The sequence below is a fragment of the Xyrauchen texanus genome, chromosome 21 (genome assembly GCF_025860055.1).
Source record: "Xyrauchen texanus isolate HMW12.3.18 chromosome 21, RBS_HiC_50CHRs, whole genome shotgun sequence".
Classification (NCBI taxonomy): Eukaryota; Metazoa; Chordata; class Actinopteri; order Cypriniformes; family Catostomidae; genus Xyrauchen; species Xyrauchen texanus.
This window is the reverse complement of record NC_068296.1, coordinates 1,775,452-1,792,476: the sequence shown is the minus strand read 5'-3', so window position 1 is coordinate 1,792,476 and position 17,025 is coordinate 1,775,452. Positions and strand designations below refer to the sequence as shown.

At 40.9% G+C, this 17,025-nt stretch overlaps 1 protein-coding gene across 1 annotated transcript in view; it reads left to right on the top strand.

Annotated features, from left to right (window-relative positions):
* Positions 1 to 17,025, top strand: part of LOC127661960 (voltage-dependent calcium channel subunit alpha-2/delta-1) — a 144,648-nt gene that overhangs the window by 112,704 nt on the left and 14,919 nt on the right. Inside the window, exons 23-26 of the mRNA XM_052152953.1 lie at positions 9,243 to 9,303; positions 11,583 to 11,680; positions 14,236 to 14,317; positions 15,251 to 15,313. Coding sequence (XP_052008913.1) covers positions 9,243 to 9,303; positions 11,583 to 11,680; positions 14,236 to 14,317; positions 15,251 to 15,313 — 304 coding nt within the window. The remainder of the gene's footprint in view (positions 1 to 9,242; positions 9,304 to 11,582; positions 11,681 to 14,235; positions 14,318 to 15,250; positions 15,314 to 17,025) is intronic.

The window sequence follows — 17,025 nt, the reverse complement described above, 5'->3', positions numbered from 1 at the left end:
GTTAAACTTTTGAAGCAAGAATCATGTGACAAAACAACATGGCGCTGACCACAGCGGAGTTTGTCTTTGGGAGAAATTGCTACAAAACTACATCTGCTAACAAACCTAATTAAGTTTTTCCATTGAAACCTGTTTGAGTCAAAAGATTAGAGTCTCTAGTTTCATCCGATATCTATTGTGAAACGGCACGCTGTTAAACACAATATAAGTGTATAATTTCCTTAAAAAAACAATATTCTAATATTATAGAATAAATGGGTTCTTCTAAAAGCTGATAAATGTGTTTTTCAGAGGCTTTATATGGAGTTATGATGAAAATAAGATACATTTCAAACTGTTCTGAGACCAGTGCAGACAGACAGCACACTGGAGGTTAAGTCATGCACTAAATAGGGAGCAAGGGAGCATCCTATAGCTCTCCTATAACTGTTCTGAGACCAGTGCAGACAGACAGCACACTGGAGGTTAAGTCATGCACTAAATAGGGAGCAAGGGAGCATCCTATAGCTCTCTATGCAGTTAAGTGCGTTCACTCCTAAAATCTGATCAAAACTATTTGTAACTTAATTTAGATGGAAAGGAGGAGGCGAGAACCGGCTTGACGATGTAAATAATATTTGAATGAGAAACTTAAAAGACACAAACACACATGACACACACATGACGGACATGTCCGTAAATTATCTCTCTCTCCTGCACAATCCTCCGCAGTCGACCTTTATCCCTCTCGGAGGCTTGATTAGCCTGATAAGGGACCGGGTGTTTAGAATCACGACTCGGCCCCGCCCTGTCACATTCCTCCCTCGTTCTCTCAGGCTGGGGAGCCCCCGGCAAGACGTACCCCCCCCTTTCCCTGGGGGAGGGCGTACCCGAAGCCCCGTCCGCCGGCAGGTCATCCCCGTCCACCTGGATGAGGGAGGGGACAAGGGGAGGGAAACAGAAATAATTAAAATGGGGGAGTACTTCTTGTAACAGTGTAGTACCCCCCCAAAAAAACACTGTAAAATGTAAACGAGAGGGAAAAGGCCAACGCGGAGCAGCAGTGAGAGAGAGAGAGGAGAGAGAGATGAAAAAAACAAACACTTACTTGCCAGTTCTCCGATACTCCGTAGCTTGTTCCTCGGCCATTCCTCCACCCTCTAACGGACGACAGCCACGCCTCTCCGGGCGGATCGGAGGCAGTCCTCCAGCCCCTGGTGGACAGAATGCCCCGCTGCATTCTTGGGGAACAGAAGGGGTCTCCCCCGCCCCTGGCAGCGGTTCTCCCACTCCAGGCGGTCGGCAGCGAACCCCTTCCCGCTTGCGGTCGGCGGTCTCAGACCCCGCCGCGTTTCAGCGGCTGGTAGGGGACTCCTCCGCCCCTTGCAGCGGCCCTGACCGCTCCAGGCGGTCGGTTAGGAGCCCCTTCTCCCCTCGCGGTCGGCAGCCGTCCTCCACTTCCAGGCAGCCTGGCTCCTCGTGCCCCGGCAGATGGCCACGGCTGCTCCGTTGGGGTGGACGGTAGTGGCGAGAACTCTACTACGGCGTATCCCTCCTCCTTCCCAGGTTTCGGCACCAGTGTAATGTAATTTAGATGGAAAGGAGGAGGCAAGAACCGGCTTGACAATGTAAATAATATTTTAATGAGGAACTTAAAAGACACAAACACACACATGACGGATATGTCCGTAAACGATCTCTCTCTCTCCCTCTCGGAGGCTTGATTAGCCTGATAAGGGACCGGGTGTGTAGAACTACGACCCGGCCCCGCCCTCCACCCTGCCACACTATTTATTCTAGAAGTCACACTTGGGTGTCAGAAGGTTCAATTACTTATGTATTTTTCTATACTTAATCAACAACTTTAAATCAGTAGTTTTGCATATTTTCATCGTTTTTAATGTGATTACATCCTTCGCAATGTTTTATTCCCTCATTAAAGACGTTAAGTACACAGTCTTTTTTCAAATCCTTTTTTTTGCTTCAAATCAACGTTTGTGATGTTGTGGTTCACCTCGGAACTGGTTGGTTTGATTCATGGTGCACAACTCTGTTATGAAGGATTTCATGGAAAAAATTTCATGGACATTCCAATGGAAAAAATGAATGGGAAAAATACTTCTGGAATCAATACGGTGTGTGTTTGTGTTCATTTGTAAAAGGTGATATTTCTGAATTGCAGAATATGTGAAGTTGCTACTGCAGATATGTGCAAACAATACCTCTCTCTCTCTCTCTCGCTCTCTCTCTCTCTCTCTCCCCCTTATTATCTCTCTCGCTCCAATTGTGGTCATAAAGGAGCCTGACACAAGTTTACGGGCTCGTAAATATGCAGGTCCATATGGTTATTGAGAAAGGGGAAAGAGGCAGCAGCGTTTGGGTCAGGTCTTTGCGAACCCTCTCCGGAGTGTTCTGGTGGTCTTCAGAGCGCTCCTGAATGCTTTCGGCGCTTTGGGAGCTCCACAGGGCTTGTATGACCAAAGCTGAAAGCCGCGTGTAAACTTCAGACAGGCAGAACGAGAGAAGTGTGGCTTTGGGGAGCCGTGTTGAGCGAATAATGGGAAGAGCAGGTGAACGCGGAGCTCTCTCGAGGGACGTGTCCTTACGGCTGGTCGTAACTGAAACCTGTGATGATGGACTCGGACACTGGGCTGAACCTGGACCTGACAGGCCCACGACTGGACTGGATCTCCACACATTCTGTGGCAGCAATGTTTCGACGTGATTAACCTCACATGTGTTTGTGAACGAGCGCTCGAACGTTTTTGTTGGAGATCAGAGAGGCTGAGAGTGTTCGTTTGTTTGAGAAGAAAACTCAGAGAAGAAATCAGACATTGTGCAAATGATATTGACAGCAAACTTGCTGACCGCAGACCAGATGTTGCCAAAAATCCCATTGACACATTGACACAAGCTTCAAGCACTCATAAGCACACAAACACACTTTTCCCTGTTAACCAGCAGGCTTTATTATCCCGTCCTTTACCCTGTCTCATACACACAGACTTGGCTAATTTCTCCAGTATCGTGTCGCCATCCCTGTCTGTTATCAGTGGGTGAAGGCCGGGTCATTGTGTATTTCCAGAAGCTAATGGCACAAACCCCCTCAACCACAGGAACGAGAGAGCAGAGCTAATGAGGGAGTGTGTATAGATGTAGAAGACAAGGCCCAGCTTGACACGTTATTGTTGAAAAAGCCAACTTAATGAGATTGAACAGAATGGTTTAGTTTTGTTTTTACTTCAAAAGTGTTTCCAAAATTCCTACAGTTTTCAAGCTACACACACCAAACTTGGCACAGACCTTCAGACTCTTCTGACTTGGTGTGCAATGTCTTTTCTAACTGATTGGAAGTGCAGACTGAATTACACCACATCCACACACAGACCCTAACCCTAACGTTTTTATTCTGCAAACACAGGGTTAATCAAACAGGCGCCCGCAAGGACAGTGCCATTGGTTTATAAAACAATGTAGAGAATACAATTAAATTAAATGGGGCAGTGGTGGCTCAGTGGTTGAGGCTCAGGGGTACTGACCAGAAGGTCAGGGGTTCAAGCCCCAGCACCACCAAGATGCCACTGTTGGGTCCTTGAGTAAGGCACTTAACTCCAGGTTGCTCCGGGGGGATTGTCCCTGAAATAAGTGCACTGTAAGTCACTTTGGATAAAAGCATCTGCCAAATGCATAAATGTAAATGTAAATCGACATTATTTGAAATTATTACCATTGCATTTAGAGGCCATGGGATTAATCATGATTATTTTATTACATTAATAGCTATCATTTTAAACCATTAAAAATAAAAACAAATCTGCATATTTATTAGGTCTTGGTTAGTTGATTTCTTAGTCTTGCCTAATAGCCTCTTTAAATTATTATTTTTTCCTTACAATGAACTTATTAGGTAAAAACAAAGGATACCAATAGCTAGTAAGGTGCAATATACATCCTTTATAGGTTCTCATTATACTGTGTGTAAGTGAAGCTTATATGTATAAAATAAATATTGAAATATCTAGTGTAAATAACAACTAAAAACTTCTTTGAACTGTGCAAATAGTGTTAGTGTTACATACTCCTAATTAAATACTACCGTACAGTATAGGGGCATCACTGCAACATGTTTATTGTGTTTATTTAGTGTCCTACAGACACCATAGACCAACCTCTAAACCTAACCTTAACCTTAACCCTAAACCTAACCTAACCCTACCTTTCCTAAAACTAACCCTACCTAACATAAACCTAACCTAACCCTACCTATCCTAAAACTAACCCTACCTAACATAAACCTAACCTAACCCTACCTAAAATAAACCTAACCCTACCTAACATAACCCTTAACCTAACCTAACCCTACCTTACATAAACCTAAACCTAACCCTACCCAACCTAAAATTAACCCTACCTAACATAACCCTAAACCTAACTTAAAACTAACCCTACCTAACATAACCCTAAACCTAACCTAAACCTTGCTAACCTAAAAATAGCCCTACCTAACCTAACCCTTCCTAACCTAAAACTAACCCTACCTAACCTAACCCTACCTAACATAACCCTAAACCTAACCCTACCTAACCTAAAACTAACCCTAAACCTAACCTAACCCTACCTAACATAACCCTAAACCTAACCTAAACCTTGCTAACCTAAAATTAGCCCTACCTAACCTAACCCTTCCTAACCTAAAACTAACCCTACCTAACCTAACCCTACCTAACATAACCCTACCTAACCTAAAACTAACCCTAAACCTAACCTAACCCTACCTAACATAACCCTAAAACTAACCCTACCTAACCTAACCCTTCCTAACCTAAAACTAACCCTAAACCTAACCTGATCCTACCTAACCTAAAACTAACCCTACCTAACCCTTCCTAACCTAAAACTAACCCTACCTATCCTAACCCTTCCTAAGCTAAAACTAACCCTATCTAACCTAACCCTTCCTAACCTAAAACTAACCCTACCTAACCTAACCCTTCCTAACCTAAAACTAACCCTACCTAACCTAAACCTTCCTAACCTAAAACTAACCCTACCTAACCTAAACCTACCTAACCTAAAACTAACCCTACCTAACCTAATCCTACCTAACCTAAAACTAACCCTACCTAACATAACCCTACCTAACCTAAAACTAACCCTACCTAACATAACCCTTCCTAACCTAAAACTAACCCTACCTAACCTAACCCTTCCTAACCTAAAACTAACCCTACCTAACCGAAACCTACCTAACCTAAAACTAACCCTACCTAACCTAAACCTACCTAACCTAAAACTAAGACTACCTAACCTAATCCTACCTAACCTAAAACTAACCCTACCTAACCTAAAACTAACCCTACCTAACCTAAACCTACCTAACCTAAAACTAAGACTACCTAACCTAATCCTACCTAACCTAAAACTAACCCTTCCTAACCTAAAACTAACCCTACCTAACCTAAACCTACCTAACCTAAAACTAACCCTACCTAACCTAACCCTTCCTAACCTAAAACTAACCCTACTTAACATAACCCTACCTAACCTAACCCTCTCATGTACAGTATGAATGCCATGAAAAGTTTTATCTATCAATTAATTGTATTCAAAGTGCCATCTCAAAACATCTTAATACAAATGTTTCTGTGGAGCATCTAAGAGCCGTTCACACCAAACCGTTTTTACATACGCCAGTAGTTTTTCAGTGTAAACATACACTAGATGGATTTTGGTAGATGCCGTGTCGAGACAAAAGAACTTCATCTGTTAGAACTTGTCTCGAGACTCTTGTGCTCTGTTCTACTCATTGTGTTTCGAGCTTTTTTTAGCCCAAGAATGTGTTCGGTCTGAGCACCCTCTAGGATGTTTGGTTTGTGAGATGATCTACGGGTCCACATCAATGAAAAGTCAAACGAGAGAATCATAGAGAAAGATTGTAAAACTTGACTTTCCCCAAACGCTCGCTGACCTTTTGTGCGCCTATCGCAAAAACAGCAGGCCAATTTGTCCGCTCATTGTGTCATCTGATGTCTCTGTCAAGCATGTCTGCCAAACTCTGCACTCATTCCTCTCGTAACTCTGTATCCATTTCTTCACCTCTGTGATATCACATTCACGTCTTTGTAGTGTGTCCAGAGGCTCTTTTCCTAATCTGAAACTGCTAGCATTTCCATGAGCTTGTTTTATGTGAAATGCTGTTTTCACAGTGTTGGAAGTCTTTTTGAACGATGACGATGGTAACGCTGTCTTTTTTTCTTTCTCTTCTAATTGGTTGGATTTTCACCGCAGGGCACAAGGGCAAGTACTGCACCTTTCTCTTTTCTGATCTTCTCCTTGTCTTGCATTCATCGTTTTATGTGTTTTGCATGACTCTTTTTAGCATATATTTTCAGAGAAATCATGCAGATCTGTGTGTGTGTGTGTGTGTGTGTGTGTGTGTGTGTGTGTGTGTGTGTGCGCTTGCAAAACATTTAACTTCTCAGCAGTGTATTTCATATCATTGACACTGACTTTTGTGTTCCATGGAAAAAAGAGTGAGGATGATTAAGGGTGTGTTCACACTTGTAAACCAAATTAAATTCAGGATTTATAATTCCATAAGTCACAAGCACTTCATTATAAATAAACACCCTTCCCGGCCGGATTCATAAGGAGTAATTCATACTATATGGCTATAGCTCATATATTCATTATGAGTGCTCTCTTCCTGGCCATCACGAGGAGCGCTCACTGCGGCATACTCATGTCGGTCGTCGTCCCATAAGAGTGCGCCGCCATGATGACATGATGGGATTCTGTTCCCCATATGCGTTAGTAAACGTAATGTCAAGTGGACTGAAGTCGTAAGGGAACGTCTTGGTTACGTACGTAACCTCGGTTCCCTAAGACGAAGGGAACGAGACATTGCGAACGCTAGCCGCACCACAAGACTCAGAGTTCTTGAGGCACGAGCAATGCGCTCCTTGTTCTCAGTCAGAAATTCGGAGGATAATGGTGTGTGTGCACCTGTTTTATAGTGGTTAGTTCGTGCCGAAACGAGCGGTCAGTTTCGCGCCAAAACAGGTGGGGCTCAAACACCATAACCAATATTAGAATATTGGCGTTACTGTAGAGAGGTCGTGTATGAAGGCACTCCCAAAAATGAAAATGATACATTTAGTCCTGGTTTGTTTAGCGTTCCCACTGGCATTTTTAACACCGAACCTAAAGATACAAAACCAAAGCGGCGGTTCCGACGCCTGTCCCGAACTGTAATGGGCAACATCGCTCCTATGATGAGAACAAGGTATGCTTGAGGTCAGTATTAGTCAAATGACTTCCTGTTTTTGATCCGTTTAGACGTCTTTGGTTCATGTCGCGTTCATATATCAAGCGAACCGTACCAGAGTTCGTTTGGAAGCGGACGGAGACCCACCTTTCAGTCTCGGCCCGCTTGTGTGGTGCGCACCAAGTTTCAAATGTTCAAATGAACCGCACTAACGGAGCAATCGCACCAGAGTTCGTTTTAATCCAACCAAACCTGCCAAGCGTGAACACACCCTGAAAGACGATAGGATTTTAAACTTTTATTTTAACTAAAGCAATTCAGATGCACATATAGACCATTTCAATGATATAAACGATAACTATGGAATTACAATGCTACTTTTCATCAGCTCCAGTCAGCCTGGGAGCATCAAGCCACCAAAGAACATGATCCAAATTGTTATGTTGGTATTTTATGATGTTAGCATCACCGCTACGAGTCACTATGACTGAAGCACCTCCCGCTGTTGTGTTCAGTGTGCTTGACAACAAACAGGAAGTGTTCTAGGAACAAAGACATCAAATCCCAAAACCAATGAATATTCTTTGAAATGGTCTTTATGCTAACTTTAAACCACTTTATATACAATATTTGGTCGAAAATCTCGAATTGTTTTATACACAAGGCTGTTGGTAGATTAGGGGTGAAATACAGCTTCTACTAAGTGTGCAAATGATCAGTAGATAATCTAAATCTGCCAATATATCTGATGAAATATCACAAATATATAATTTCAATATGCTTTGTATATATGTATACAGTGATGAGCCACAACCACTGACAGGTGACAGTGAATAACATTGATTATCTCGTTACTATGGCACATGTCAAGGGGTGGGATGTATTAGGCAGCAAGTGAACAGTCAGTTCTTAAATCTCATGTGCTGGAAGCAGGAAAAATGGGCAAGTGTATGGATCTGAGCGGCCAAATTGTGATGGCTAGACGACTGGGTCAGAGCATCTTCAAAATGGAAGGTCTTGAGGGGTGTTCCTGGTATACAGCGGTTAGTACCTGGCAAAAGTGGTTCAAGGAAGGACAACCGATGAACCGTTGACGGGGTCATGGGCACCCAAAGCTCATTGATGCGGATGGGGAGCGAAGGATAGCCCGTCTGGTCCCATCCCACAGAAGAGCTCCTGTTGCAATAACTGCCGAAAAGCGTAATGCTGGCCATGATAGAAAGGTGTCAGAACACAGTGCAATCGCAGCTTGCTGCGTATGGGACAGCGTAGCCGCAGACCGGTTAGAGCGCCCATGCTGACCCCTCCCCACCACTGAAAGCGCCTACAGTGGCACGCGACCGTCAGAACTGGACCGTGGAGCAGTGGAAGAAGGCAGTCTGGTCTGATGAATCATGTGGACGGCCGGGTGCATGTGTGTCGAAATGGCAGCAGGATGCACTATTGGAAGTAGGCAGGCCAGCGATGGCAGTGTGATGCCCTGCTGGGACACCTTGGGTCCTGGCATTCATGTGGATGTTACTTTGACATGTACCACCTACCTAAACATGGTTGCAGACCAGGTACACCCCTTCAGGTCAACGGTATTCCCTGATGGCAGTGGCCTCTTTTAACAGGATAATGCATCCTGCCACACTGCACACATTGTTCGGGAATGGTTTGAGGAACATGATGAAGAGTTCAAGGTGTTGCCTTGGCCTCCAAATTCCCCAGATCTCAATCCGATTGAGCATCTACGGGATGTGCTGGACCACATAGTCCAATCCACTGTGGCTCCACCTCACAATTTACAGGCCTTGAAGGATCTGCTGCTAACGTCTTGGTGCCAGATACCACAGGACACCTTCCAGGGGTCATGTAGAGTTCATGCTCGACAGGTCAGAACTGATTTGGCGGCACGAGGGGGACCTACATGATATTAGGCTGGTGGTTTTAATGTTGTGGCTGATCGGTGTAAGTGCATATTTTAATGTGTTTTATCTTTCTCCATATGCAGTCTTTGACACCATTCAGGTGGAGAAATTTGAAGAATATGGGTACACCTTTATTGCTCCCAGGTAACACACACACACACACACACACACACACACACACATACACACACTAAGCAAAAACTGTAGACCTTCTGCAAGTTTTAGTCGTGACAGGTTTATACGGCTGTATTGAGACTCTATTGGTCTTTGAAGGCCTATAAATTCACACCTTTAGACCCTCATTTAACAATCAACCTGACAGACACAGCAGCAGCAGAAATGTGTTTCTGATACTTCACGTTACACACTTGGGCATCGTTGTGGTCCCTGATTATCATGTTTCTGTCAAATGCATGTGTTTAAAGGGACAGTTCACCAAAAACATTCTGTCCAAACCCATACTGCATGACTTTTTCTTCTGTGAACATGAAAAGTATTGTTAGTCACAATGTCGGCCTCAGTCACCATTCACTTTCATTGTTTGGATTGAATCGTGACTAAGGCTTGCATTCAGCAGTACATCTCCTTTATGTGTGTGTGTGTGTTTGTGTGTGTGTGTGTACGTGCGTGCATGTGTGAGTGTTTGTGTGTGTGTGTGCATGTGTGTGTTTGTGTGTGTGTGTGTGTGTGCACGTGTGTGTTTGTGTGTGTGTGTGTGTGTGTGTGCATGTGTGTGTTTGTGTGTGTGTGTGTGTGTGTGTGTTTGTGTGTGTGTGTGTGTGTGCATGTGTGTGTTTGTGTGTGTGTGTGTGTGTGTGTGTGTGTGTGTGTGTGTGTGTGTGTGTGTGTGTGTGTGTGTGCACGTGTCATTAATGCATGCATTATTTCAGCCAATGCCGTGGCTTTGTTGTGCAGTCATTGTCAAATGTCAAACTTATTGCTAAAACATTTATGACAAAGTTAATAAAAGGCTTTTTTTGACATCATATTTTAGTTGATCTTCTATTTATTTCTCTGAGATCAGATATAGTTGTTAGAGGGGGATTTTAAGCTGTCATAATGGTCATGTTACAATGTGCCCCGTCTACAGGTTGTAACATTTCACTTTCCTAAGGGAGATGAAAAAGTGTACGCTGTATTCATGAAACAAGTCCACATATTTATGACACTAGACCTTATTTATTCGACAATGGTATTTATTTCAATTGTTGTTAGTAGCATTTTTTATTTTACTAGTAAGATTTGTAACACTTTCTATGAAGCCCATATTAATAATGCATTATACTACATTTATAATGTCTCATAATACACCTTATAATATGTTATAACACCACATAAATGATTATAACTACAGTTATAAGTACATTATAAGACTTCCCCTATTCATAGTTATACTTTAGAGTATAATATGTTATAACACCTCATAAATGATTATAACTACAGTTATAAGTACGTTATAAGACTTCCCCTATTCATAGTTATACTTTAGAGTATAATGTGTTATAACACAACATTATAACAGTTATAACACACCATAAGTTAATAAAGTTAATGTTATAAATGCTTTATAGTGTAAACAGTTAAAAGACTTTATGATCATATTATAAGTGTTCTTTATCTGCTTTAAATTACAAAATCAATATCGTCTTATAAACAGTTATAACACACTTATAACATCCAAAACATTACAAGTCAAACTTATATCATGTTATTTATAAATAAGTTGCACAAACATTAAAGTTTATTGAATAGAGTTCAGTATAGAGTCAGTTTGATTAGTTATTGGCTACATGTGATCAACAGACATATTTAGAGTTTCTGATGTATTTGAACTTTGTAGCTTTACACGTGTTTTACATAATATCTCAAAATATACATTAAATGTGTGTTATTTTATATTTTGTGCATGTGTAATGTTTATAATGTGTTATAACCACTTAAACATATCTTATTGATGTTTATAAGAAGACATAACTATGAATAGATAAGTATTATAATGTATTATAACAGTGTTTCAAATTATTTATGAGAAGTTATAACATATTATAAAGTGTATTATGATACATTTACAATGCATTATAAAAATGGGCTTCATAGAAATTGTTACCGTAAGAGCTTTAATTGAAATATTCAAGCTGAGATAAGAAATGTTTCTATAGTAACAGTTTTAGACACTAGATTGTAATAAACAAGTGCAAGTATACGGGAATAGATACTAGTCAATATTAGGATACTTACTTGTAACTAAAACAAATGCTTCTAGTATCATAAAAATAAATACTAATCTGTTTTAAGGAAGTGCTCGCCATACCTTGTGTGTCCCACAGAAGAATGGAAGTAATGCGTTTGGAAAAACATGATGACAGAATTGACATTTTTGGGTGAGCTGTCCCTTTAAATATATATTAATAACTGTTTTCCAGGGAATACTGCAAGGAACTGAAAGTCTCAACCAACAACACTCAGCTTCTGATGGACTTCAATGAGTACATTGACAGAAATACACCCGATGACGCGCTGTGTGAGTGCTGTTACATACGTGTGCTTGTGTTAGCATGTTTACATGGTACTGAGTAACATATTGAGACATCATCATTCTGGTAGATCCATCTGCACTACTTTTAAAAATGTATATGTTCATATATTTAGCTTGACAGTTCTGCTTATGCTATATTTATATTAAATAAATGCCACTGGGTTTGATCTAATGCAATAACATTCATGCATTTTTAAGGTTGTCTTAAGTTTGTCCAAATACGTTCTGGTTCGCTGTATAACACTGACTCATACGTGTGTTAATCAAGAAATGATGTAATGATATTAGAGATGAGAGGGCTCCGATAACTCTTAGTCGCTGAGTCAGGTTGATTCCCGCTCAAGTGATGTCATCGCGCGGCGGTCTGCTTTCAGTGTAGGTGACCTCTGCCATCTGCTTAATCAGCCTCAGTAATTGATTAGTCTGTTAGTTGTAATGACTCCTAATGTTCAGGACTGTGATGACTCACTGACTTCTCTCAAATGATGGTCATACACAAACACACCCAAGGATGTTTATTTGTAGTTAATTATTCCATAAGAGAGTAAGGCATATTATTTTAGAGTGGTAGAGTGGTGGTGGCGTAGTGGGCTAAAGCACATAACTGGTAATCAGGAGGTTGCTGGTTCGATCCCCACAGCCACCACCATTGTGTCCTTGAGTAAGACACTTAACTCCAGGTTGCTCCGGGGGGATTGTCTCTGTAATAAGGGCAATGTAAGTCGCTTTGGATAAAAGCGTCTGCCAAATGCAGAAATGTAAATGTAAATTTTACTCCTCGACAAATAACATGTGTGTCACATGTGTGTTCCGGGTTCGGGCAACACCATCAACAGCATTTGTGGCACAATATTGAATACCACGAAAAACTACGAAAAACCACGAAAAACGGTGTTCTTTGTTTATATATGGACAAATATCGTGGTTACAGATACCGGAGGCTCTTACAATGGAAGTCAATGGGGCCAATCCGTAAACGTTAAGATTGAAGCGGTCAAAGTCAACATGTAATTACAAAAGTGTCATGTGATGGGGGGTCTGGGTAGCTCAGTGGTAAAAGACGCTTGCTACCACCCCTGGGGTTCACTAGTTTGAATCCAGGGCGTGCTGAGTGTCTCCAGTCAGGTCTCCTAAGCAACCAAATTGGCCCGGTTGCTAGGGAGGGTAGAGTCACATGGGGTAACCTCCTCGTTGTCACTATAATGTGGTTCTTGCTCTCGGTCGGGCGTTTGGTGAGTTGTGCGATGATGCCGTGGAGAGTAGCGTGAAGCCTCCACACGCGATATGTCTCCACGGTAACGCTCTCAACAAGCCACATGATAAGATGCGCATTGACGGTCTCAGACACAGAGGTAACTGAGATTCATCCTCCGCCACCCGGATTGAGACGAGTCACTACGCCACGAGGACTTGGTGCGCATTGGGAATTGGTCGTTCCACATTGGGGAGAAAAAGGGGAGAAAAAATCTACAAAATAAAAAAATACATTTAACGAGTCCATTTTTCTTAAAAGCGTTTATTAGTTTAAAAAAAGTGAATTAGGCACGGGATTATATGTTATCTCACGATTCTGTCCGATATACGATATGAGGTTCAAAATTCGATATCTCATCTTGATATAATAACACTTAAGTGACAAATTATTACGGATTATTTTTTCATTTTCTGAATTTTTTTTCTTTAGTAAAATACAGTGAACAGACCAAGAATTACATGTTTAAACACATACAATAGTATGACTCTTTTTTTATTATTTGGAGGAATTTCTAAAACATTAGACTATGGTTTTTCTAATTAGTCCACAGTATGTGTAAATAGTGAGCTATTAAATTTGAGTGTGAACCATTGCAGGCGGCAGCCCAAAAATACACGAGTGTAAAGATTTAATGCACAGATTTAATGTGATTTTAGTGTATTTCTCACTTAATACTGTGGAAGGTTTTGTTTGGAAAATTTTATTTAAGGTTTATTATTACATATAGTTTTTTTCTTTCCTAAGAAGTAAATAAGTACATTTTGGCAGGACAATTTCAGCAAAATCTGTGATTAATCATGAGAAATAATGTGATTAATTGTGATTGCTGTTTCAGAAGTATAGCCACAAGATGTGAACAATAAAGTATATTAACGAGTTTAGTGTGATAAAATCGCTTGATGACATTATCTGTGTATTATATACAATATTACATTATTACAAATATTATAAAATACAGTATTTGTTGTCATGATGATGCTGATAAATCCCTGATTAAATCCAATTTAAAAAATTTTTATAATCAACATTATGCCACAAAATGATGTTGATTGAGCGCAAAAGGGTGCCATGTCCATACATACTATTTTTCTTGTAATGCTAGTCAAGACTTTAATAACAGAGACACTTTAGATGATTCATATAGAATTCAACAGGCTGTTATTGACATTATATGTCTACATGGCACATTAGATTATTTTAATTGAAAAGAGCAAGGAATATCACCCCTTTAATCCAGAAATATAAACATTAAATCATTTTCTATCTCTGTTTTTTCATGTTTTAGGTAACGTCACTCTTGTCAACCGGCTGCTGCTGGACGCCGGTCTCACGGCTGACCTCGTCAAAATCTGGAAGGAGCAGAATATGTATGTTTTGGACAAAAATAACACACAAGGAATAACATAAACTCATCCAAGTTTTACTGAAAGTTTGACGTGTCAAAGTCAAACATTTCAAGTACAAAGATCTTAGCAGGCCAGAGAGACGCCTTCATAGACACAAAAGCAAACTCAAGTGCAATTATTAAAACTAGGATTAAAGAATCCGGCCATATTGGAGTAGAGAAAAACAATACTTTCACAATAGTGTTATAACAAATGCTACATGATGTTTGGATTCAAATGTTACACTCAACAATGACCCAAAACTTCCATTACAGTTTAATCGTTTTTGGGATCTGAAAGCAGATCGTGCTATTAGTTGTGGAAAGTCCATGCTTAAAGAAATTGAGTTTGACACTAGGAATATTAAGTACTGGAATACCTAAACAAAGCACGTTATACTGCAGTATAAAGCTAATAACAGTTGTATTTGTTGTGATCACAATGTCTGTATGAGGGTTGCATTATTTAGAGTCTGTGATTATCTTTCAATGGAGTCCACACACAAGATAATCAGATGTATAGATCATTAGATAATCCACATGAAGCACAATGTTACATATGGCCACCAGGAGATGGCGCCAAATACACGATACGGACTCAATGATGACTCAAATGACACAGAATGAAACTCATTGGTTTTTGGACGCAAGGAGATGTTTTTAGATACTGTGAGATATATATATATATATAATCTATCTAGCATGCCAAACACCTGACCATCCTTGCTTTTTATTAGATTTTCTTTATCTTTTTTTGTCGAGTTATCTTTAAAAACACCTTCAGAGCTTAAAGTGTTAAACAGTAACTTGATATTTGTCAGTTGTGAGTTAAACAAAATTGTAAAATTAACATTTCTTTTGAAGACAATGGAAATATGCATGTGCAGTATGTCTAATATTCATTATTTTTCTTTAGAGATGGAGTTTCAGCCCGCTTTGTGGCTACAGATGGCGGCATTACACGTGTGTATCCTAAAAGGTAAAAGTTCCCTTCCTTTACATTCTCAGATCTGTCAAATTCTTGCACCTTTTTATCCTGATGTGTGTGTGTGTGTGTGTGTGTGCATGCATGTGTGTGTGTGTGTGTGTGTGAGAGTGAGTGTGTGAGACACTCTGTGCGCGTGCGTGTGCAAGAGTGCGTGTGTGAGAGAGTGTGCGTGTCTGTGTGTGAGTGTGTGAGAGAGTCTGTGCGCGCGGCGTGTGTGTGTGTGTGTGAGAGTGTGTGTGTATCTGTGTGTGTGTGCATGTGTGTGAGTGTGCGTGTGTGAGAGTGCGTGTGTGTGTGTGTGAGTGCGTGTGTGTGTGCGTGTGAGAGTGCGTGTGTGTGTGAGAGAGTACGTGTGTGTGTGTGTGAGAGTGAGCGTGTGTGTGTCTGTGTGTGTGTGAGAGTGTGTGTGCGTGAGTGTGTGTGTGTGTGTGTGTCTGTGTGTGTGTGCATGTGTGTGAGTGTGTGCGTGTGTGTGAGAGTGTGTGTGTTTGTGTGTGCGCGTATGTGTGTGTGTGTGCGTACATGCGCGTGAGTGTGTGTGTGTGTGTGTGTGTGTGCGTACATGCGCGTGAGTGTGTGTGTGTGTGTGAGAGTGTGTGCGTGAGAGTGTGTGTGTGTGTGTCTGTGTGTGTGTGCATGTGTGTGAGTGTGTGCGTGTGTGTGAGAGTGTGTGTGTGTGTGTGTGAGTGTGTGTGTGTGTGTTAGAGAGAAATGCTAAATTCTTTACAATCTTTCGTTTGTCGGTGAGGCCTGTGGGGTAATGCAATGGAGACTGAAAGAAGGAACGAGTCAGGATGTGTCTGCTGCAGAGTGACTTTTTTACATTTCTTATAGGAGCCATGTGCAGCTCGCTCTCTCTCTCTCTCTCTCTCTCTCTCTCTCTCTCTCTCTCTCTCTCTGTCTCCTGTCTTTATTAACTTACATCTATAACAGTGTGCTTGAGTTCATACACTCTCTCTTGTGGTGTAAAACAGCAGGACTGTGTGTTATAGAAGCTGCAGTAGTGTGGACTCATTCACAGTTGTGTGGAAGTATTAATGTGCATGTGTGTGTGCGTTTTTAAGTGTTTTAAGTGCATATAGTGTTTAGTGAGTCAATTAAAGGGATACTTAACTCAAAAAATGTTAATTCTACTCATGTCACTTGAAGCATGTTTCTTCTTCTTCTGTGGAAACACAAAAGAATCGACTGCCCCACTTACTGTCTATATGGTTGCATGGATAAAATCATGACAACAACTAAATGAGGTTCTGAAATTCGGATAAATTCGACTTGCATTCGTTTTCATTCGTATTGGTTCATTTTCTGTATAATCTCTCTCTTTTTCTGTTGATTAATTCATTTTATTTATATTATCTTTGAGGCCATCTATATGGTTTTGTAGTCCTAGAAGTACGTACAGTGGCAATAAAAAGTATGTGACCCCTTTGGAATTACCTGCATTTATGTATAAATCTGTCTTCAAATCTGGTTTTGTTCTTGTACATGTTTAATACATCATTCAACTATTCACAGTGTAGGTTGGAAAAAGTATGTGAACCCCCTAGGCTAATGATGTCAACAAAAGCTAATTAGAGTCAGGAGTTGGCAAACCTGGCATCAAATGAATGGAACGAGATTGGAGGTGTGGGTTAGTGCTACTTTGACTTATAAAAAGCACTCAAACATTTTGAGTTTGCTATTCATGAGAAACACCTGCTGAC